Source organism: Ictalurus punctatus, chromosome 3 (genome assembly GCF_001660625.3).
Source record: "Ictalurus punctatus breed USDA103 chromosome 3, Coco_2.0, whole genome shotgun sequence".
Classification (NCBI taxonomy): domain Eukaryota; kingdom Metazoa; phylum Chordata; class Actinopteri; order Siluriformes; family Ictaluridae; genus Ictalurus; species Ictalurus punctatus.
In genome coordinates this window covers 30,993,043-31,017,921 of record NC_030418.2, presented here as the reverse complement: position 1 = coordinate 31,017,921, position 24,879 = coordinate 30,993,043, and the positions used below count along the sequence as shown (strand labels likewise).

At 40.9% G+C, this 24,879-nt stretch overlaps 1 protein-coding gene across 5 annotated transcripts in view; it reads left to right on the top strand.

Moving 5' to 3' along the window:
• The window catches only part of inpp4b (inositol polyphosphate-4-phosphatase type II B), a 224,684-nt gene that overhangs the window by 57,723 nt on the left and 142,082 nt on the right, over positions 1-24,879 (top strand). For 4 of the 5 annotated variants that reach the window (XM_017463589.3, XM_047153914.2, XM_047153919.2 and 1 more), the window contains one exon: positions 1,108-1,224. In XM_017463589.3, coding sequence (XP_017319078.1) covers positions 1,108-1,224 — 117 coding nt within the window. Of the gene's footprint in view, positions 1-1,107; positions 1,225-21,743; positions 21,936-24,879 lie in introns of those variants that run through there. The other variant, XM_047153922.2, reaches the window with a different exon arrangement.

The window sequence follows — 24,879 nt, the reverse complement described above, 5'->3', positions numbered from 1 at the left end:
CGACATAAAATACAAAATATTTGATGTATTCAAATACAGAATTGTAATATGTATCGTATCGGGAATAACGAAAGTTATCAAGTTGTTTAACTGGCCATGGCGTACATATTATCGTTGTGATTAGTAGTCATGTTTGGTAGTTTGTGCTGTGTCTGTTAGTGTTTTTTTTGTTTTTGTTTTTGTTTTTGTTTTGTTTTCATCCTACACTGATGCCGGTTTCCTGCTGCTTCATTTAGTCTATCGATTAGTTCCACAATCTCCAAAATGCTGAAAGACCTAAAGGCGATACTCTGCAAAGAAGAAGATGTCTGCAACATCAATAAACATAACTAAATGGATAGACTGCGCAGTTATTGATCCTGGCTTGACTAATTGCAGATCTGCTTTTGTCCATGACCAAGTTTCGTGTTTCAAAGCGTTATCGCACCCAAGACAGGATCTTTTTCACCTAAATGGCTTGTAGTAGTGTTTACTGGGCTTTTAGATCTTATGTGTGTGTGTGTGTGTGTGGGTGGGTTGGGTTTGTGTGTGTAATTGCTGCTCATTATCCCCCTTTGCTCAATCTCACAAGGATCTTGTGTTCCTGACACACCCCATGGCTTAAGGAAGTGCCAGAATAAATGCCTCGTTCCCCAGAGAACAGGTCCCAGATTGATCAAAACGCACCATATATGCCCACATAGAAGAGCATGGCATTCTGGAAGCTGATCTGAGGCCAGCTCTGAGAGCGAGTGAGGTCTCCGAGCATAAACAGATGCTGTTTGAGGTGGAGTGGATTTGGGTTTATCATAGTGGGGTGCCTGTGTCTCTCTGCTGGAGTCTCTTCATTTTTCATCCCGAGTCCTTGTCTAGATAAACGCTCACTGATCAAAATTCACACATAGCTATTAAAGCGTGTCCATCTCCACTACGCCAGAGTCGGATTGTAGCCAGAACACTTTCTTTCCCAAGCCACCCCCATCTCTTCTCTAGTACTCTCAGACTGAGCGGGGATCGAGCCCCTGTATGTGTAGCGAACTGTGCACAGCTGTTAACTCACTCACCAGCCCTTAAGTTTTCCGAGACCCTTTTCTTACATACTCCATGTCGTCTTTTCTCTCCTGGCAGGGAACAAGAGATCCTCTGTTCCTGACTGGTGTGAGTTTGTCGCCCGATTGGCCCGTCTACGAGGACAGCCTCATCAAGCTCAGCGTCTATGATGTGAAGGACAAGCACCACCAGATGGTAAGTAGCACCAAAGCTGTTTCTTTGTGCTCATGCTGAGCAAGAATCCCATTCAGTTTATCCTTGCAAAGGAAATAAAAAGAGATATACAATTGCATTAATGTACTTTTCTTTCTTTTCTAATGTAACAAGCATGTTTCCGGCCCCTGAATAGCCTTCACAGAGATTTAACAGAATGTGTTTTGGGGCTCCAGACTCTCAAAAAAAAAAAAAATCCTTGAATAGTTTCAATGGAAATGAGTTAAAAGGGAAAACAGTATTTATGATTATGATCCTATTCTGAATGTGGGATTTTTCAGCTCTGTTGTGCCGAAGAGTGAAAAAAGGTTCGGTCCTTCATGAGTAACACGCAATATAAAGCAGGCAGCATGACTTGCATATGGGGTTGATGGATGAACCTTTCCTGAATGAGGCAGATGTTGTTGTTTATTTATTTATTTATTTATTTATTTATTTATTTTCTTTCTCATTTAAATGTTTCCAAAAGGTGTTACTAGTTTTGTGGTATCTCTGCTCCAGACCCCAAAAACAGTACGTTTTAATGAAGACTACCTGAAATCAACCATTTGTATTTAATTCATTATATTGCATTATTCATCAGTATTCTTCAATATTTTTTGGGAGGCAATGTGCCATGAAATCAAATTTCACCACTCGATTCCGTTCTTTTTTTTTTTTTTTTTTTTACGTTTAATATATATTTCCACTTCCCAAAAAGAAATGACTTCCCCAAACCCAGCTCCAATCTTTGCCATTTTTAACACGATCCAATATCCGATCGTGATCGGATTTTCTCTGATATCCGATCCACCATTTTTGAGGATTATCAGCAGGATACTGATACTGGTGCCATCTCTAATATAGCGTATGAATGAATCCTAGGATGTGCATGGGAAGTGTTTATGATTGGAGCAACAAAATATATCCACTAGGGTATATGAGGGATACAAGACGCTCTTTTAAATTCATCACGGCCTATGAGGATCAGGACTGTCACTGCAAATAAGCATGTCCTCGATGGAATGGTTTTACATGCTTGTTTGCTTGTACGTGTTAATTAACCTTGGGAAGAGTTGGAAGGAAGCAAGAGGGTCCATGTCCAATGCACCAACATTCTAATTAAATGGCTGCTCTTAAGGTCATCAAGCTGAACAAATATATCGCTGTCTTCACCTCAGTGATGCCACGCGTAAGGTTAATTTGAATTTATTTATGGCATAAGACGGCTGTCTCGAGGAGTTCAGCAACTGTTTTGTTGCTACAGTATCGCAGATCTGCTTTTCCTAATTGGATCTTTAATTACAGCTACACCTATTACTACCAGCTGATGTGCTACATGTGGGGTTTTTAAATGGCTTTATGGCCATTAAGTTCAGCACAGGAGATGTCAGAGATGCGAGCCATAATTAGGCAGAGAGTGTTAATAGATGGTGTTCTGCTCCATTCAGACCCAATGGTCCAGGGTGCACAAGCACCCAGCTCAGTTTGCATCCACTTTCCTCTAATATCAGAGTGCTGCTAGACACTCCCTCCTGCTCTCTGGAAAGTGTAACCTTGTTTGGCCTCTGCAGTGCATGTCTAATGAACATGAGTTTGTTATTAATGTCTCATTTCAGAGCCTGACGGTGCAGCCAGGCTTTGCATTCCTTATGCCGTGTACACGCTACTACCGGCAACGCTGATTTATTTGACTACTTCATAATTCGACGCATTTTTTTAACACATTATTATGATTCTATCACCACTTTCAGTGTCGTAGCTTTCGTTAACTAGATTCTGTATAAGTCTATGTTTAATTATAGTCCTGCATCTTTGTTAATACCCATTCTATAGAGGTAAAACAATGCCAATGTACAGTGGGTTATACAATTATACTTCAATTACGATCACGTACATCTATGCTTGTATGTCTAAAGGTACGACCCCAGTGACAAGTGTTTGTACCTTTTTTCTCCTTGTGAGCACAGGTCAAGCTGCTATATTTGTCACAGTGTGATGATCAGAATGTTATAGTGCATAGTTAACAGTTCTAGCTAAGAGTCTTCTTGTTTCTCCTCTTGAATGACAGCTAATGATCGGAGAGAGTTAAGGCAATCTTCTTGAGATAAGGCTGGCTTGGCATCAGGTCAAATCACATTGCTTAGTGTGCTGCAGTTCTTGACATCAAAAGTTAGTGCCAAGAACATCATTGCACTGTAGATGAAAAGCAGAATTGAAGGCTGGTTGTAGGAAGAGAGATCCTGAGTCTGGGCCAGGGCCAAATCACTGATGTCCGTTCATCTTTCTCTGTTTAAAAAACATATTCGTTTTGTTGGTATGTGTCATATACAGTGTGTTCAGAACCCTGACTGGAATATTTTCTTTATTATTTCAAGCATAATCTGGCTCAACAGGTAGTGTTCCAGGGTCTGTCGTTTGATCCTGAGCTCAGGTCACTCTCTGTGTGGAGTTTGGCATGTTCTCCCTGTGTCCTTGTGTGTTTCCTCCAGGTTCTGGTGGTGGATATGTGAATGTGTGTGCGTGATGCCCTAGGATGGACTGGGTCTCCCATCCAGTGTGTATTCCCACCTTCCACCCAGTGTTCTGGGAAAGGTTCTGGATCCACTGCAACCCTGACCAGAATAAAGTACTTACTGAAGATGAATCCCACTTTTGGCTGCAACCGTTCAGGGTTGCCAGAGTGGATCACCCGTACGCATGTTTAGTTCTGGCGCAAGTTTTACGCTGGATCCCGTTCCTGATGCAACCCTCCCCATTTATCTGGGCACACAGAGAAGGACCGCTGATGCTACTTTAACCACTTGGATTGAAACAGTTAGGAACATCACGAGGCCCCTTATGGACCTGTCGAATGCCTGGCATGCAGGTTCCCCAAGAGATGAAATGTTCTAAGATTTTCAGCACACAGCAAAGGAACTTTGGTTCATTTCTGAAATCCAAATTTAGACTAAGTGAGTAAGTCTGTATATCCTCAGGGGCTGGGGTTGGCACCCAGCATGGGGCTCAAACCCACGCTGAGATCAAGAGTCCCGTGCTCTACGAACTGAGCTAGTCAGGCACTCTCTGGTTACTGATGATGAATAAATGAATGCAAACATATGCTGTTTAATCCATTGTTTATACCTGGCTAGTTTGCTAACTTTCATTTGCCTTGGACTAGTTGTTGTATTATATTCGGTGAAGTGCTGGCTTAGCGGTTAAGGCTCTGGGTTACTGATCGGAAGGTTGGGGGTTCAAGCCCCAGCACTGCCAAGCTGCCACTGTTGGGCCCTTGAGCAAGGCCCTTAACCCTCTCTGCTCCAGGAGCGCTGTATCATGGCTGACCCTGCGCTCTGATCCCAGCTTCCTGACAGGCTGGGGTATGCGAAGGAAGCAATTTCACTGTGCTCTACTGTATATGTGACCAATAAAGACTCATTATCATTTTATGATTATTATTATAACAGCCAATTTGTGTGGGAAAAATTTGGTCATTTGTAATATGCAGAGTGGACACTTAGTCTAAAATTGGATCTAAGAAATAAACCAATTTTCTTTTCTTTTTTTTTTGCTGTGTGCTGAAAGTCTTAGAACATTGCATCTCTAGGGATCTCTGCATGCCAGGCATTAGACAGAGGTCCATATGGGGCCTTGTGAAGTTTCAAACTGTTTCATTCCCAGTGGTTGAAGTAGCATCAACGTTCCTTCTCTGTGTGCTCCAGCAGACATGACGAGTTTAGAGAACGCTTTGTTTCCGAGCCTTTAAATGCCATCAGCTGGGATGTGTTTGCTTGATCTCTCTTTCTGGATCAGAAGGCTATTTGAGCAAAAACAGCGTGTGTTGTGAGAGAGTATCATTCTAAAAACGCTTTTCTCCAAGCCGAACACCCACAGGCACACGAGGCTTTTTAAGAAGATGACTATATTACTAGCGCAGCGAGTGACCTGAAAACAGAGTCACCGTGCCAAACTTTATACCCTGCATTTGTCTGACAAAAGACAGAGGGAGGTTTTTTATAACTTTTGCCATCCAGTGTTTCGACATCTCGAACAGAGCCTTTGCGCTTCATGTTTCATCTGAGCACCATTTCCTTCTCGCCTGCAGCTCTGGCACTAAGCATAGCAAGCTCGCATGAATAAGTGAGCCCGCTGAGTCTGCATGAATAAGTGAGCAGGAAGAACAAGAGGCAGAGGGAGCATAAGACGGAGGGCTGAAGGCAGAGTTCGAGAAGAGGGTGACAGGGGTCTGATTGTAGAAAGAGGGCTTCTTGATGCTATTGGATGTGCCAGAGGGAAGGTTCGACAGTTGTGGTCAGCAGTTCTTCCGAGTGGAGAAATGGTGCATCATGGGAATTGATCTTGCACACTTTCTATGCTGACTTTTCAAAGATTACTCAGGGGATTTCACCATATTTGTGTAGTCTTATCTAGGGATCAACCGATTTTGGTGAGACAATAAACATCAGTATAGGTGTGTGTATGTGTGTAATGTGTAGTCCTGGCCTTAAACCCACTGAAAAGCTTTGTTTTGTTTTGTTTTGTTTTCTTCAAGGTTCAATTAGCAAATTAGCTCCTGGCCCAGCACAAACACATAAAACACTTAACAGGGCTATATATTACAACCGCAATTAGATTGAAGGATGCAAAAGAGATGAGGAAAGGAAGAAAGAAAGAGAGAATTAAAAGAGAAGAAGAGACGCATGTGGTGAATCCTGATAAGATTTCTCATCCTTTTAGTGCTCATTTACCTCCCATAGGGAACCGTTAAAACGTCAAGACTATTATCGGCCATGCAACTTGTTGTCGGTAGAAAGCAATTATCCACTGTCCGCTGCTTTAATGAATGTGTCACGGCTGCCCGTGGAACGGTATCATGGGTAATCATACAGTAATTTCTCTTGTCTCGGAGTGTGACTGAGCTGTTTTAGAAATGAGTGCTCCTGGCCTCACGCTGTGCTTATTTCTGATGCACCGGTTGTGTGCTGCTCATATGAGCCAGAACAGAAGCCAACACACATTTGGCCATTGTCAAGACAGAAGAAGACGAATGTGTTCAGACACACTCTCAAGAGCACCAAGAGTGCTTTTTAAGTGCCTTCAATCAAAGTCAACCTAATTTCACTCTTGCAAGTCTGTAATTTGCATGACTCACCTGAGAAATAAGAAGTTACGTTCAACTTTATGGTTCTAAGTGGGGTTAGAGGTCATATCGTTTCTTTTTTCTTCTTCTTACTTTTAACTCTTTTTTTTTTTACTATTTAAAATACATAATTTCTCTTAAGATCATGCGTCACATGCCACCTGATGCTGCTTTTACATGTTTCTCAGATAGTTTAAATTATAATTCAGATGTGCATCACTAGCATTAGTTAGTTACTTGTGCTTCTAATGACTTCTGCTGTCATGCAAATGCATATAGTGTAAATGGTATGCGCTTATATAGCACTTTTATCCAAAGCTCTTTACACTGGTTCTCATTCACCCATACACCAATGGTAGCAGAGTTAACTTGCCATCAGGAGCAACTTGGGGTTCAGTGTCTTGCCCAAGGACACTTCGGTATGTGGAGTCACGTGGGCCAGGAATCGAACCGCCAACCCTACGATTAGTGGACAACCCGCTCTACCACCTGATCCACAGCCGAATATAGTGTATTCAGTGCTTTGAGATGTAAGGAACAAAACATAACATTCCATGCTGTTATAGGAAAATATTCAACGACGAGGTGATGAGGCACCGTGAAGCGAAGGGTATTTAACGGTACAACATCAACTATGCTGATTATTACCTTCTAAAAGCATGACGCTGTTTAATTCCTCTATTCCCAGAGCAAATTGCAAAAAAAAATGAAAATGTTATAACTTTTTCCAGTTATTTACAATTGGCAATATTTGTCCAATATGTCAATTTTCTGTGAGCCTGTGTAACCAGTGTAGGCTCAGATTCCTGTTCTTGGCTGACAGCAGTGGAATCTGATGCAGTCTTCTTCTGTTGTGCAGTCCAGGATACTTTTCTGCTCACCACGGCTGTAAAGAGTGGTTATTTGAGTTACCGTAGCCTTTCCATCAGCTTGAACCAGTCTGGCGATTTTCCTCTGATTTCTCCCATTACAAGGCATTTTGCCAACAGACCCGCCTCTCACTGTATGTTTATTTTTTGTTTGTTTGTAATTCCCACCATTCTGTGCAAACTCTAGAATCTATAGTGTGTGAAAACCCAAGAGATCAGCAGTTTCTGAAATACTCAAACCAGCCCGTTCCGCCACCAACAACCAAATCACTCTGATCACACGTTTCCTGATTCTGGTATATGGAGTGAACATTAAATGTAGCCCTTGACATATCTATGACATGGCTATGACATGTGTCTGCATGGTTTTATGCATTGCTCTTCTGCGACACGATTGGCTGATTGGATAACTACATGAATGAGCAGGTGTGCAGTTGTCAGAAACTCTGATATCACAAATTGTTTGTATTTGACTTGAAGGGACGTTCTTACACGACTTAGGTAGGGAACTGATGCTTACAGTACTTCTAATAGCCAGTGACTGCAACATCACACCATTTCAGTAGTCATACACATCCATACCATTATCTCATGCACACGTTAATGCTTGCAAATGTGTTTGTCCATACACACTTACGCACGCACACACACACACACAAATGCACTCATTAGCCTTGCTTATATAAATTTGTTCACACAAGAGTTTCTGTGATGTATTGGCTTCATCCACACACACACACACACACACACACACACACACACACACACACACAGTCGGCAGTCGGAGCAGTGGGAGAGGAGATCAAAGATGAGCGTGAGTGTGATAGAGCAGAGACTGAGGGAGAGAAAGTGAGAGAATGGAGGGCAGGAGATGTGGGAGATCAAACAAAAGCTCATGCATATATATTAACAAACATAGATGGCCTGAAAGATAGATAGAGAACGAAAGAGACAGCCCCGCAGCAGCAGTCCGTAGTTGGTGGCCTTCTTTATTGCATAACGCTGATTGCTGATGCCCTAATGCTCTCCACGATAAGCAGATTAAATCTGATCCCGTATAAATGATATGGTGAACCCCCGCTGACTTTATACAGCACTCCCTCTGCCTAGTGTTTGTAGAGTTCTTTGTCTGACAGTAGTGTTTCTGTTCATTAAGATACACTGTTTCTGGATACAGCCTCTTCCACATTTTACTGATATAGATGTGGAAGGTTTGGTTTCAAATCCCAGATGTGTTGTGTGATGTATTTAGAGGTGGTGGACTTTCAGAAGAGAAGTAGTCAATGTGTAGGTTTGAAAATGCTTCAAGTTGTAATAATGGTGTATATATAATAAATCCATTCATCCATTCCATCCATTTCTCATACCACTTATCCTACATAGGGTCGTGGGGGAGTCTGGAGCCTATCCCAGGGAACTCTGGGCTCAAGGCAGGGGACACCCTGGATGGGGTGCCAACCCATCGCAGGGTACAAACGCACACACATTCACACACTATTTGGACATGCCAATCAGTCTACAACGCATGTCTTTGGACTGGGGGAGGAAACCAGAGTACCCGGAGGAAACCATGGAGGCACGGCGAGAACATGCAAACTCCGCGCACACAGGGCGGAGGCGCGATTCGAACCCCCAACCCCGGAGGTGCGAGAAAAACGTGATAACCACTAAGCCACCGTACCAATAATAAATAATATTACTGAGATTTAACAAGGAGACTTTTGCTTCCATTTGACCTGAGTAGCAGATTATTGCTTTCTAGGTTTCACATTACCAGTGAAAATCATACTGCTAAAGCACCCATAATTTGTCTTTAAATGCCTTATAAGAGAACAGTAATAATAAAGAGTAATACTGTAGGGTGATGGGGTGATAGTCAAATAGGAGTGTTTTATTTGCATGAATACAGCTCATTCGTAAGATCAAGCTTAACTTGCAATTTTCTGATGATGTACACTTTTAAGGTGCTTTCACACCTGTTAGTCTGATTCTAAGTCTGAATCTGAGTTAATACTCTTGCTTGTTCGGGGTCTTCATTCAGTGGCCAGAAGCTTAATGATTAAAAAAAGTAAGCACACCTTTGCCAAGGCTGCATAGAAATCCTAAAAAAATATCTGTGCTCACTATATTACTAGATAATTAGCAGTTTAAAACATTGTGTGTATCGCATTCACTGTTTTGATTTGGTTGTTGTTCAGATCAGTCCAGATCTCCAGAAAGCATCACGTCAGCGCAGCACATAACAGTTTGTTCCTCGCGGCTCATCCACAACCAGCAACACATGGAATGTTCGGTTCACTTCCTGTGTTTGAGTCGATTCAGGAATGAATTGCTTTCTCAGTGCAATATTAATGCACAAGAGTTTGACTGAAACTGTACCGAGGCCATCTGGGCGAGATCGCTTGTTTGTAATTGCCTCTCTTAAAAAAAAAAAATTAAAATAAATAAATAAATAAATAAATAAATAAATACGAAAAAACTCAAACTAACATGGTTTCATTTTAATCATATGAATTTACACTTGGAGATATTGTTAGTTATTAGAAGATTTTGCTCCGTTCAGTCAGTTTTCGGGCCATGAATGAAAAATAATCTATATTTGCTTGGATTGTAGGGTAGTATTTATTATTTTTATGCAAGGTCTGGCACTTTTTCCTTCTCTTCTTACAGCCTCTGATGTGATTTGCTCCAGACAGGACTTTTTTTTTTTTCAGATATCACACAATATGTGCCATTCAGTTTTATAATGGGGCCATGAGTTGAACATCACCTGTGTTAATAGCAGTCTGTATACTCAGCCATTTAAACCAACCGTAGATTTATAGAACACAGTCCATATTCAAGCTGCATACGGCACTCGGTATTGTTCCAGTGCACCTCTTGACCCTGTGCTTACTTCTTCCTGTGAGTCAGTGTGGTACTGTCAGACTGTCAGTCATACTCCAGCTTTTCAGTAATGTTCTGTCTCTCTCTCTGTCTCTGAAGGCCTGACCTCCATGGCCTTTCTTCCTCCTGAGACATGATTACATACCTGTGCATCAAATGCTTTCCATTTCCAGACCCTTGTGTACTGAATGAGCAACGGCCTGAACCCGTATAAGCTGTTTACATTATATAAATAATATTAGAACGACGAGAAATAGTGTGAATAAGTCATCAGCCATTCAGATATCCTTGGATAAAGTATTATCGGGTCAGTTAAGGTTTTTGAAAACAAGGAATCGAGTCGTTCATTCAGTCATCTTTAACAAGTGCGTTATTCTGGTCAGGGTCAGAGTCGATCCGGAGCCTTTCCCGGGAATACCGGGCATGAGTCAGGAATACAGCATGAATGGTGTAGGAATACACCATGGGACACCACTCAATCACAGGGCAACATGTACACACGCATTCACACCTAGGGGACACCTAGTGTAGCCAATTGACCTACAGGCATGTTTTTGGAAGGGGGATGGAGAACCAGGAGGAAACACACACACACACACACACACACACACACACACACACACACACACACACACACACAAACACACTCATACAACGTGCATAATTCCACACAGAATGCAGCCTGAGCTCAGGATTGAACTGGGAACCTGGAAGTTGTAAGGTGGCAAAGTTTCTCACACAATTTGGTCAAATGATATTTTTCAAACAGGATTACTAATCATATCTGAAAAATACAGACATGTATGTGAATATGTGAATTTACTTCAGGCCTTATTGCTCATGTCTGTAGTTTCCCAGAGCAGATTCTCTTCCTAGTAATGTAATGACTAAACCTACTAGACTCGGCTCTGTGCCACGAGGTTTCTGTCAGTGATAGTTGCGACGATGGTGTAAAGCTGACATGTACATCCAGGATATGACTCATCAGTTTGAGCTGTCTCTGGTCATTTGGGGAAAATTGCGTCAATACATCACAATGCAAAGAACTCATCATCTGTAAGAACTTTATTCTGGTCAGGGTTTTGGTGGACCATTGATGGGTTGCCAGTCCATTGCAAGACACAATCATACACTCACTCACACACAATTGAGATCTTGTGCTAGGTAAGAGGAAACACACATGAACACGCAACTCTAAAACCGCACCACCATGCTGCCCTCGATTACATTTACTAATCTAGTAAAACTAATCTATCTTAAAGATGAAAGTATTATGGATGATAATGTACCATGCTTCCAGAACCATGCCGTTAAAGACGTACCCACTCAAGGGAACGCAGCGAATGGTGTGTAATTGTAATCTTCAAGTATTTTTCACTCGGTGTTCAATAATATCCTTGAGTAATTGATGAATAAAACACTTGGAGGTGTGGTTTTGTAGGAAAATATTCAACAACGGGGTGAATGTGCCTATGTGATGCTGCCTGGCATGAAGCAGAGTTACTGTTGCCATCCTGAAGCTGATTATTTTCCAATAGCAGCGTGTCTTTAAGTCTTTTATTCCTCTCTTTAACACTTTTTCAAAGTTACATTTAATGTTGTGCTCCCTCTCGTTTTCTCTCTCTCTCTCTAAATGAACGTTAAATATAACCCTTGTTACGTAACACTTCATCATGTCAACGAAGTTTCATTGTTAAATAACAACACGTTTTTGAATGAATATGTTAAGTTGAGCCTTATTATGTGGCGCATCCGCAGGTCATACTGTGTACGGTTGTGTGTGAGACTAATAGAATTTGAATTTGATTTGAATTACAGCCAAAAACTACTGTTATGGAAACTTAAATGAGATTTGATTCTCAAATCAAATCGTTTTTCTTTTGTTTGTTTGTTTGTTTGCTTGTTTGTTTGTTTTTAGAATTCAGCATCGCCGTGGTATAAGTAAGGGATAATCCACGGCTAGCTGTGCGTTACACGATTTTAAGGCAAAGAACCACCCGAAGTGAAGCGGAGAGCATTAAAATCGTGTAACGCACACGTAGCCGTGGATTATCCCGCTTCTACCGTGCCAGCATTGGCAAGATAAAACGGTCATTGATATCTGCAGTGCAAAATGTCACTGAAAGGATAAAATATCGGTTAATTTATATACTGGTTGTTAGATCTAGAATTCTGCCCACTCTAAATCATACACAGAGATAAAGTAGTGCAATAAGATTACATTTAATTGAACAAATTATAATAAATATTTATTAGAGAGAGAGAGAGAGATTGTGTGTGTATATGAATTACCTGCGTCTGTGCCGCGTCTCTACTAATAATGAAGCTGTGAGTTTAACTACTGTATGCAGCTGTAACTGTATGTTACTATGGTTACAGTTGTTCATAGGCAGCACATTCATTTAGAACGGTGATTAAACTGACCAGAACTACCTGTGGTATGTACGGTTTGAACACACACCTTCCAGCCAATCAGAATCGAGTATTCAGACAGACCATGGTATAATAAGAATGAACTGACTAAAGTTTGATACTAATCATCTATCAATTCTGAAAAGAAAAAAAAAAAGTTTCAACTAATAAGCTCAGAGTTTTGGACGGCAGAAATTTGTTCATTATAGAGACTGTGTCTTTCTTCTCCCTTTGTGGTCTGTTCAAGGTCTTGTCCCTATTCTCCCTCGATCTCTCCCTTTCCCTCGCTCTCTCCATCCATTACTCCATGCTAAATATCCGCTACTGTATTTGAATAGCGATTTCGGCTGCAGGCAGGTTGTAGATCCCAGCGGAGGTTGGCGTGGGGCTGACGCTACCTTCGCAGGCCGAGCCTCCATCAGCAGAGTGCACATTCAGAGATAAGCACTGAATGGCAAACAGCTTCAATCAGAGACACTCGATGGAAGCAATTACAGCAGAGTCGGCTGGCTGGGCACAGCCGGGCTCGGTGGCTGATAACACCTCCCTGTCAGACGGCCTGAAAAGCCCTCCTGCTCCCTTTTTTTGACACCACATTGTTTAGTCGCTGTCACATTCTCGAGGTTTTCTTCTTTTAGGTGAAGGGAGGAGAAGAGACGAGTGGGACGGAGGAAAGACATTTGACAAGAGATGTGCAGAGATTGGCAGGTGGCAAGTTTTTTTTTTTTTTTTTTTTTTTTTAAATATCTAACTTTTTCTAAGGCTTTCTTGGTGATTTATAAGGAAATCACAAAGTGTAAGTGTGTGTGTGTGTGTGTGTGTGTATGCGCACGTGCAGGCAGATTGAATCTGTCCTCCTCTGCCTCTGAGGCATTTCTACATCCCTAGTGCTTTATGTTCAATCTCTACACCTATATTTCAGGTCATGTCTGTAAGACGGTCATTAGGCCTGACAGATAACATGGTTAATGTCAGTGCTGCCCACTGCACTCTTTTCCCATCAGCAGTATAGTAGAAAAACCTCAGCCTTTTCCCTCTATTGTATACCACAGTATTTCTGGTGTCAGGGGCACTTACATGGAAGCTTCTTCCATTCAGCTTCAAACTGGCTGTGACGATTTCTACCTCCATCATTTGTCCAGATTTGCAGATAGCAGTGTCATACAAAATCAGAAACTACAGAAGAAACCGTAATATATCGAACAACTCGGCACTGTTCAAGGCAAATACTGTGATGATTTAGACAGTATACTAAAGTGCTAGCAAAGAATTTCTCTCATTGATTGTATTTTATCAACAGTAGCCTTCTGCCTCAAGTGCAAAACGAAAGAAACGCATATCAGACACTACACATACTGTATCTCGAGGGATTAATGACATTTATACCACGTCACTGTTAAATTCTCGATTCTGATTGGTCAGATTTAGTTTTCTGTAACAGCAGCTTTCACGTTGTTGCCTTCACCATCACACTGTACAATTCCCTCCATGTATTTTTCCACATTTCATTTACACCTCTCTAAAAAGTGGTCAAAATCAAACCACAAAAAAAACGCCAAAGAAATCCCTCCCTCCCTGGCGCAAGGAGTTGTGGGCAATATTAGCTGAAAAAAAGTGTCCACGGAACCGCACTTCAAAAATCTACCGGAAACACTAGGCCATCCGGGTACATCTGAGATGCTCATTTCAACATACTACAGTTTGGGACACATTCAGTCTAATCTCAGATACTGTTTAGGACCTAAGCCATCTAAGGTCCTAGGGGCGGAGCTACGGGAAAACAGGTTCAGGTGTTGAACCGGTTAGATTTTTTTATCCACAACAGATCTAATCTTCGGGGGGGAAAAATGACTAATCTTATCTGATGCACCTTTAAGATTGGCTGAAGTGAAAATGTTTGCATGCTTATAAAGAGAATGTAAAGAATGATGGAATGCGATTTTCACTACACTGCATACTGAAATGGACTCAGTACTTTTCCAGAGTAGTGCACAATCCACAATCCAGCCTATGATGCTATACTTATATATTTTTTTCTGTCATCTTTCCATAAAATCTGTTTAAACGTGAGAAATATTTGAATGGAATCACCTCGATAAGCACTCCTGTATCACCGCAGTCATAGCAATATGCCTGTCCTCCCTTCATCCTCTTCTAGGTGTGAGCCAGTGAGTTATACTTGCGATTATCACATCTTGGTAGGCTTTTATGCTTCTGATTCCTGCGCCTCAGCGGCTGGGGCGTCTGTTCAACTTTATCAGATGTCCTAGTTGTCCTGGAGAGTGTAGTAGTAATCTTTTTTTTTTCTTCTGTCCACAAACAGTTTAAACAGAAAAATGAGCTCGAAGCAGCAGCTTGAGTTCCATGTGAATGGCTGGCCCCGTCTCTGCTGCGTTAAAAAATATATATATCAATAAATATATATATATATTTTTTTTTTAATAATTGCAACCGTATTCTCATTTTGTGCTCCATGAAATCTCTTCGAAGGTCTCCAAAATGCACTCTTGTAGTACAGTGGAAACCCTTCTCGTTAAAGTAGTCTCCTTTGGAAGCATTTAGGTGAAACATGGTGAATTAGTTTGTTAACAGGGCACCGGGAAGGACGGTCCAGGGTTTTTTTTGTTTTTTTTTCCCCCATGGTGTGGAATATTAAAAGCTATTTGGAACCCTGCTGCATGATTTTATAGTGCCAACATATCAGCGTGTGGCAGGCCTCCAGAGAGAGAATTAGCTTGGTCGGCTGCAAGTTGTTAGACAAATGTGGCGCTCAAATAAAATAAAGCTGGCGCTCAATTTTACGCCCAGACATGGGCGGATGGCTGCGAAGGGCCCTGAACAAAACGCAGTTTAATCGACTGCTTTTTTTTTTAAATGCAAAGTCTGTCTGGAGTGTTAAAAGTACCGAGGCTTGACGCTGAAGTTTATGAGGGAACGAGTAAGGGTGGAGTGGTCTCTCTGCCCTGAGGGACAGACATAAAGAAATATACTGTATGCATAGCGTGATGTGGATATGAAACATAAACTTAAAGGGTTTTTTTTTTTTAAATGTCTTATAGGTTTTTATCCTTCCTTTGAACTCTATGATATATATATATATATATATATATATATATATATATATATATATATATATATATATATATATATATATATATTTTTTTTATGAACTAAATGTATTCTGCTACTTTCAATTGTCATTGGCTATATGTTGTACTTCAGGGCAGAATTTGCCAGCTGCTCAATCTTCCTCGCACAAGGCACTGTATTAACACAAACATATTTATCTAGTGTATCGCCGAATGGTAGGCTATTAGGGTGGATAGTTGGCTGTGAAATAAATAAATTCTGTGCTTGAGGACGCCTTCATTCTTCAGAGCACAAAACAGCAATGCCAATTAAACGCAGCCGTGTAAATCTAAACACTCTGTCTAATTAAAAAAAAAGTGCTGACTTGTTCACAAAGCAACCACAAGGAGATGCAGTTTAGCCCTGAGGCAAGTGAGAACAAGTACATGCAAACACACACACACTCACACACACACACACACACACAAACTCATAAGAGACATGATCAGATCTCAGTTCAGGAGTCAACTAGTGCCAAGTGCTGAGTAAGCGCTTTATTCCTATCACTGGACTTTATATAGAACGATAACATGGTGTGTTGTTATTCGCAGAACTCATGAGACATGTTATCTAAAGTACACTGCTAATTTCTTTTCAATTAAACCCCTTTCTTCTTCAAATCTCATTCCGGTTCTCGAGACGGGATTTACTCGGATCAATCCGGTAATGGATTTTCCAATTGGGAATTTAATTACGCAGGTCCTTTTTCACTCGTCTTTCATATCGCTGATTGTTATGGTATCACCCGCTCAGACGGATTAGCGGCCAACTGTATTAGCAGATCACAGGTGAATCCTGCGCTTGACTGATTCTGATCTCCTTCCGTGAACGCTCTCTGTAGTGGAACCTGTCGAGGTGTATGGTGATGGTGTGTCGGTCTATTGGGTATGTCCAATCCATCCATCCATCCATCCATCTTCTTCTATACCACTTATCCTTTTCAGGGTCACGGGGAAACCTGGAGCCTATCCCAGGGAGCATGGAGCAGGGTGCCAGTCTATCACAGAGCACAATCACATACACATTCACATTCACTATAGACACTTTGCAATCAGCCTACCATGCACGACTGGGAGGAAACCCTAACATCACGGGGAGAACATGCATACTCCGCACACACAGGGCCACGGTGGGAATCGAACCCCCGACCCTGGAGGTGTGAGGTGAATGTGCTAAACACTAAGCCGTGTGCCCCCCAATCATACTTCCGTAGAGAGTCAGTTGGCTTTGTTTCGTCATTCTCGGATGGAAAAATAATGGTTGATATGTCATTGATTTACTCATTATAACAATCACGTTTATAGCTTCAATAAGCAGAGAATTGGTTTGCTTTTTATTTGTTAACAGGAATTGGCCTGAAGACTGTCAATCCAAATGGCAACCCTGAGGCTGACATTTTGGATAAGAAACTACTGTTGGCATTACATGCCAGGGTGTTACACAGACTGGCCAATGAGAGGCTTCGCCATCATTCTGATAGCAGAGGGATACAATCGTAATGGTTATGGGTTTGGAAAATGGCAAGTAAGAACAGCTCATGCAGTCACTGTTAAAATACCAGTGATTACTGCTTAGGAAATGGACGTGCAAGTGGATGTGGATGTACCTACAGGGTATCTTTTGTTTTGTTTTTTAGTTTGGTTGCCTGTATTACCCTACATCCCAGTGTTACCATCCAGACTACATGAATTACACGTGCACTTCGATGATAAATACCACTGATCTGTTTATTCTTTAGCTGTGTCTCAAATCACATACCAAGACTTGGGTCATGACCTCATACGGGGTCACAAGAGAAACTCACAAGAGAATCTCTTTTGTTTTATTCATTGATTTTACAAATGAGAAATCCATTAAAGATGGATTTTGCGTGCTAATATTTTAAATTGTAACTCCGAGTCACATTCAGTTAATAGTGTAATATGTGTACTAGGTGTAGAATTCACCAATAGGAACGGGCATGTTTTCCTTTGTCTATCCATGTCTTCAAACAAACTAGCGTTGTGTCTCAAATCGCACACATATGTACTACTGTAGACCGTTATCGAGTACTAACACTATTATAGTTGGTGTTTGAATTGAAGTACCTCTCTTATAGCCTTCAAATCTCCAGATCGGTCTGTTTCGTGTAGCAGCCTTCTGGATTTTCGAGAGTAGTGAATATGTTTGAATGTATACAGTGTCAGAGTTTTTGATTTGAGACGTAGATCATGACAACATTCAAGACAACAGCGAAAGGTTTTAAAGAGAAACAGACAAACAAACCATTAGATGCCCTGAACTGCTACTCCCACTTCTCTCTCTCTCTCTCTCTCTCTCCCTCTCTCTCTTGTTCTCTCTCGTGCTCTCCCTGGCTCCCTCTCTATTTTTCTCTCTCTCTCTTGAAACACATGTGTTTTGATCTCATCTTTGATATCAGAGTGGCTAATGCACTATTCATGACTTTTACAAAACCCAAACCATCTCATTTACGTTTAGAAGTATGATTCGCCACACATATGCAAAAGCAAGAAAACATTTTCTTTCTAATTGTTACTGCGATAATGATTTCCTTCCCCGGTGACCATGCTGGTGGTCGCTTCATTGCCTGTGAAAAGGCTTTGGTGGGCTTGTCAGAATTAATCTACTGTAAGCCTAGCTCCATACGTTCATAAATCTGATGTAGCAAATTAATGACAGCTATATAAATGGCTGTAAGGAGAGTGTACAGCAGGGTGACTGATGGCTCTGTCTGACCGGCCAGCTGCTGATTTATTCTGCCTTAAATTTGACGGAGCAGGTGTCAGGACTGCTGCGAGACTGTGGCACACCTGTGCTGCTTATTTCCAGACATTTCTCCTAGTTGTGTCTTGGATCTGTGAGCATCACTGACCTGTTTTATTTTAACTTTAGCTTTCTGTTTTGTTTTGTTTTGTTTTACAGCAGAGACTACCTCTAATACTGCTTGAATTATTTGTAATATTAGATAGATATGGGCATATTGGCAATCCTTTATGCCTGGGGTAACAGTTCTTAATCTGTTTTGCAGCCAGATACAATAATACAATAATATCCTGGCTATTTATTGGAGTCAAATCCAAGTTTACATGATTAATAGGCTGACGTATTTTAATGTTATTGAGGTTTGGACTAAATTCAAGTGACCAATTCAAGTGACAGAAAATAAATACAAGACCTTGATGATAAATATCATCTATCCGTTTTCTGTACTGATTATCCTACACAAGGTCGTGAGGAGCCTGGAGCCTATCCCAGGGATATCGGGGCACAAGGCAGGGGACACCCTGGATGGGTTGGCAACCCATCACAGGGTACAATTGCACACACATTCACACACTATAGGCTGGAGGAAGAAACCAGAGTACCCGGAGGATGCCTTTGAAGCATGGGGAGAGTGTGCTCCGTGCACACAGGGCGGAATCAGGATTCGAACCCCCAACCCCGGAGGTACGAGGCAGATGTGCCCCTACTGTAACAAGATTAAAATAATCATGGACCACCTGGATATGTTTCACAGGCCCTTAACCCCAATTTGAAAACCAATAAAGTCATGTCAAATGGAAATGTTTTTAAATTGAAGTTGAAATTTTTGTAAAAATATATTTAATGTTAGCTGTTTAACGTAGTCTGCTGTCAAGTAAAATACCTCAATACTTTCCACAAGTTGCTCATTCAGCTTTACTTGGTGTTAGCATGATGCTGATTATTATTGTTGCTGATGATTAATTCTTTGTCCTTAATTGAATTTATATTAAAAGTGCTATTTCAACACCAGTTAATCCTTTAGCATTATAATTAAAATATAATGACTCCATGCCCGAGTCCTTTCCTTTAACAGACCCACTAGAGATTAAACACAAGTTAAAAACTGGACATTCTTTCTCTGTCATACGTCTGCTCTTCTGGAACCACCCTAAAGAGGATACTATTCGATACACAATATGGCCAAAAGTGTGTGGACACCGAACCGTCACACCCATGTGTAGGTCTTCTCAAAACTGTTGAAAAGTACAGCATACATGACTTTGTATGCTGCAGATTTAGGATTTCCCTTCAATGGAACTAAGGAGAAAAAACTCGTTCCGACATGTTCTGGTCTACGGTATAAAGACGTGCTTTACCAAGAGCCCTGCCCTCAACCTCAAAACTTTTGTGCTGACTTTGGAACGCCAACTGTGCATCAGGATTTCTCACTCGACCTCACGAATGCTCTTGGAGCTGAAGGGACACAAATCTCCCAAGCGAAGAGTGGAGACTGGGAGGAACGGGATGTTCAACAAGCATGAGTGCATTCGACTGCTACGCTTTGGAAATAATAAAAATGTTAGGGCACTGAATACATCCGATATCCCTGGTACATCTATATCCACTGTTGTTCCTCTGATCATTACCACTAATGGTGGTGTTGACGTCAGTTCACATGCAGGACTTCATCCATCTGTGCCTTTTTTTTTTTTTTTTTTCTGGGAAACCAATTTCAGATCATTTCCCTGAGAGGCAGACCATTTTCTCTTCAGAAATAAGGAAATGTAGCTTGCTCACACTGTTTTGTGGCATTAATGGCCAAGAATGCAGTCTGTCTGTTCTCCTTTTAGACCACTGTGACTCAGCTCATCCTTATCATCTGTGTGTGTTTGTGTTTTGTTTTTGAGCAGCTGAGGCAGTAAGTAAATAAGTATTTGATCAACATGAACCTCCACTGACGTGTGTTATCAGGTTCTGTGTGTGTGTGTGTGTGTGTGTGTGTGTGTGTGAGAGAGAGAGAGACAGCTGGCGCTGCACAGATCATGTGAGACCTGAGAAAAGGGAAGTGGCTATAAGCTGAGAAAAAAGATAACACTAATAAAACACTCGCTCATGCTGACCTTTGACCCATAGGAGTTTATGTGATGCTGATGTGGGGCATCCGCTGCACTCGAGCACACAGCCAGTGGTGCAGAGTGTGTAGCCTATTGGCACAATGCTCTCTCTGTGTGCGTGTGAATTTGTGCATGTGTGTGTGTTTTCAATCTGCTTCTGCTATGACACGGAGGTCGGCCCGGCCTCTGAAGAGCTCTTAATGCGGCACATTTGGGAATCTCACTCAACAGCTGACTGCGACTGGATGGAGACTGTGGGACTGGACTTTGAGACCTCTGAATGTGAAAGGATACTTTGAACGAAAGAGGATTTTGCACAAAAAGCTCGCTTCGAGGGCCGGGATTAATGGGAAGCCCGTGGAGTTTGATCTGAAAGCCACTTCTGACTCTGAAATGTACTCTCTCATGAATTCCAGGGTGTCTGGGGTTTTAAAAGTGCACGTCAGAAATGTCAGACATTTTTGAGTTAAAGTTATCAACATACAACGAATCTTAATCTGGTTAATTTATTTATGAATTATTATTATTATTATTATTATTATTATTATTATTATTATTATTATGACAGTCCATACAGGATTTCACAGAGTTTTTTACATGAATGTTGTGGCAAAAAATGCTTTTTACTTTGTGATGCACCTTGTGGACTTTTTTTATTCTTTTTTATTATTATTATTATTATTATTGTTGGTGCTTGAATTGGCGAGATCATTTTGAAAAATCGTGATTTTGCGTTCATTCCTGCGATTGTAAAATCCTGGAGCGACTCTACTTATTATTAGGTCGATTTTATGATGTCTTATACGATGTGCCTTCATTGTCAGGCGTTTTTTTGGGGTTTTTTTTTTTCCCCGCCACTTTTTCAGATTTGATATCTTGCCGCACATCGTAAAATTTGATTTGTAGTGGTGCTAAAATTTAAGGATACCTCTAGACACCTTGTGAATACATTCAAAATGTTTAGTTTTCCTTGAAGATCTCTCATGTATACACAGTTTAACAGCACACTTGAAGATATGACCATGTCTCCAGCCATGCTCTGAAGAGAGAGAGAGAGCGAGAGCGAGAGAGAGAGAGAGAGAGAGAGAGAGAGAGAGAGAGAGAGACTATGGCTTGCTGTCTGTATTGCTGCATCTGCAGGAGGAGAATACAAGATGAGGTAAGAACACAGAGAAGGGTGGCGGTTAGAAGGAAAAGAGGAGGCGGTGAGGAGGTTGATGAGTTAATGACATGCAGGGACAAGCAGGGAATTCCTTTGCAGGCTGCGTAACACCTCCACACAGCTTTATTCCCTCAGCAGATGTGAACAGAAGCTTCGGCCACTGTGTTGACGTTTTAGCGTGTGTGTGAATGTGGATTAAACGTGTCTGCATGAGCGTGGATGATAACTGGTGCTTGTATCTGGATGTCTCTGAACGTGAATGGATTCCTATCTAGGTAAGGGTATGTTTTCATTAGAATGACATACTAATGAAACACGTTTGTAGTGTGTGAACTGAAAATGAAAGCTTGACCAAATCTAAGGGTTGTGTCAGGAGTGTATGTGAAACACATCCGTCTATCAAGTCAAGTCAAGTGGCTTTATTGTCATTTCAACCACGTACAGCTGGTACAGTACACAGTGAAACGAAACAACGTTCTTCCAGGACCACGGTGCTACGTAAAACAACACACTAACCACATGAGACGAGACAGAACTCAATAAGACTTACACATTCTACACTAAGTGCACGTGCAAACATGTGCAAACACAAGACAGTACAGTAAGTACTAAAACAGGACCGTAGGCACAGTAAGTGACAGTGTAGCGCCGAACAGTACACTGTCACTTACTTGAACCTTTGTACTCAAGGATGTGTTAACTAGTCTGTCTCAGATCGTAATGGGACTCTAAATGAGTGCTTTATTAATGCAGAAACAGTTGGAAGGTAAATCAGTAAAGACTATATGTAAAAGTCTTGTAGACAGTGTTGGTATTAATTATAAGACAATTATGTGTGTGTGGGTGTGTATTTATATATATTTATATATAGTATGGGTGTGCCTAATTAAAGTGATTGTAGTCTTACAACATTTATCACTTGTACCTATTCAATACTGTAAAACCGGATAAGTTCGTTTAACTCAAAAAATTCGAGGAAACTAATTACCTCAAAATGTTTAAGTTGATGCATCAATTTCTTTAAGCCAAATACACTTAAATATAACAAAAAAGACATTAAGTCAAACTTTGTAATTTAAGTGTATTTGGCTTAAAAGTAATTGATTTATCAACTTCAAAATTTTGAGGTAATTATTTTCCTCGAATCTTTTGAGTTAAATGAACTAATCCAGTTTTACAGTGCTCCGTTTCTCTCTCTCTTCCTCTCTCTCTTTAAAAAAAAATAATAATTGTATTCCCTACAGTTTAAACAAAACTAATTGGTTAATACAGTGTTTAACTATGTTTTTTTTTGTTGTTGTTGTTTTTTTTTCCAGTAGCAGTGTATGTGTGCTTAGCTGTTTTGAGACTGTTGACACTTTTTGAACTGTTCTTTTTTTTGTTCTCAGAAGTATTGTCATGGTTGAAGACCACAGACCACACACACAAACCGACAAAATGCTACCATGCTTCTGCATAATCTTCCCATGCTACAGTTGGATCAGATAAAAGCACACACTTTTTCTTCCCCCTCTTACACTTAAACTCTTTCCAATTTCGTGCGAGAGTTCCGTTTTCTATGCCGTTTGGCCGTTCTGAATTCTTTGCTTTTTAAACGGTTTCCCTTTACAACAGCTTACAGCAACAAATTCGGTTTAATTACAAAGCCGGCGTATAAACTCTCCTGCCATTGTCTTTGATGAAACATTAATTGGCCTCCTGTAGTGTGTAGCATGTGTTACGCTCTCGGTCAGAGATACGGCACTCAGCCAAAGACAGAGACAAGTTGATAATTAAGAAACCTGAGCTCGTTGTATTTGTATTCATGCTCCGTTCTCACATTATGAAAAGGTTTCTATTAGAAGTGTGTGTCTGTTCTTCCAAGAAGATATGCACCTCAATCTCTGATCCAGTGTGTGAAAGCACGTAAAGCACCTAATGACTCAATGTGATGACATTTCCATACAGTACGTCGTGATCCACTGTGATTCAGATCTATAAACCACCGTCATCAAATACTTGACACTGTCATCTTTGCAAAATACCACATCTTAAGTGTGGGACATTGAGAAATGATGCAATCACTGGAAAAACTGAAACACAGATCGTATATGTCTGTCACTAAGGGTGTCAAAAAATATGTCTGTCAATGTAGAAAATCACTAGAAAAGCGCTATTTGGACAGAAATGTATTTCTGGACGGACTGCATGTCTGTCATAGCGTACATAGCATTGATGGAAGACGTCTGTAGCGATTATGACGGATTAGCACGCGATCTCACGCGAACATTCCATGCGTACTACGTAAATCTCTCTTTAATCTGAACTGATTGTTTTCACCTTTAGTATAAGCACTTGGTGTAGAGCTGTACAAGTTGTTGACCGTAATATGTGTAATCTAAAGTCAATAACTTACCCTTAAATCTCTGGAAGAAGTGTCACTTCTTTTAAAAAGTTCTTTTAAAAGTTTATATGTATCGTTTTCTATCAGTTATTGCTCCGTGTTAAGCATGGCAAGATGGAATCAGTCCACTGTTGCATGTTCGTGCTTTGAAGCTAAATAAATATTTGACGAAAACCTCCAAATCGATCAAATGGAGATCAGAACTTTTTGGAACATTTTTAGCAGACCAAAAATGATAACTACCACTAATGCTGTCAGTTGAGGAAGAGAGTTTGAACAAAAGGTTAGAAAGGTCATGTGATCAAACATGAGCACACTGTTGGTTTTGTTTACTTCCTCCTGTTTTTAACTGGAGTCTGGTTTTTCGTGTTTGTGATGCTAAGGGGAAAACGGTACTGTGTGTTACCCAGTCGCCACACCATGAAGAAGAGGAAATTCAGCCACTAACTTGGTTTCACTTTTCAATTACTCATCCAAAACATCATCTCCCACGGGATATAATGGAATCTTTGCACATTCAGATAGGATATACTGTATATTACATGGGATTATTTCTTCCTGTCATTTTATAGACGGTGAAATGCAACACATTCTTTCCAGACGTGTGTACGTGCAGTCCATAAAAATGACCGATATGACCGATTTGGATCGGATTGAAAACTATCCAGAGGTTCACGAAGGGGTTCAGAAAGCAATCAGTGCACCAAAACAAGTTGCAGGCAGGAAGTGTAAATGCATGTATATGTAACTCGGCTAGTCACAGCTAAGACCGTTGCGTTTGTGCCGTTTCTGTACATGACCTATAGACAGTATGCGGATCAGGTGGTAGAGCGGGT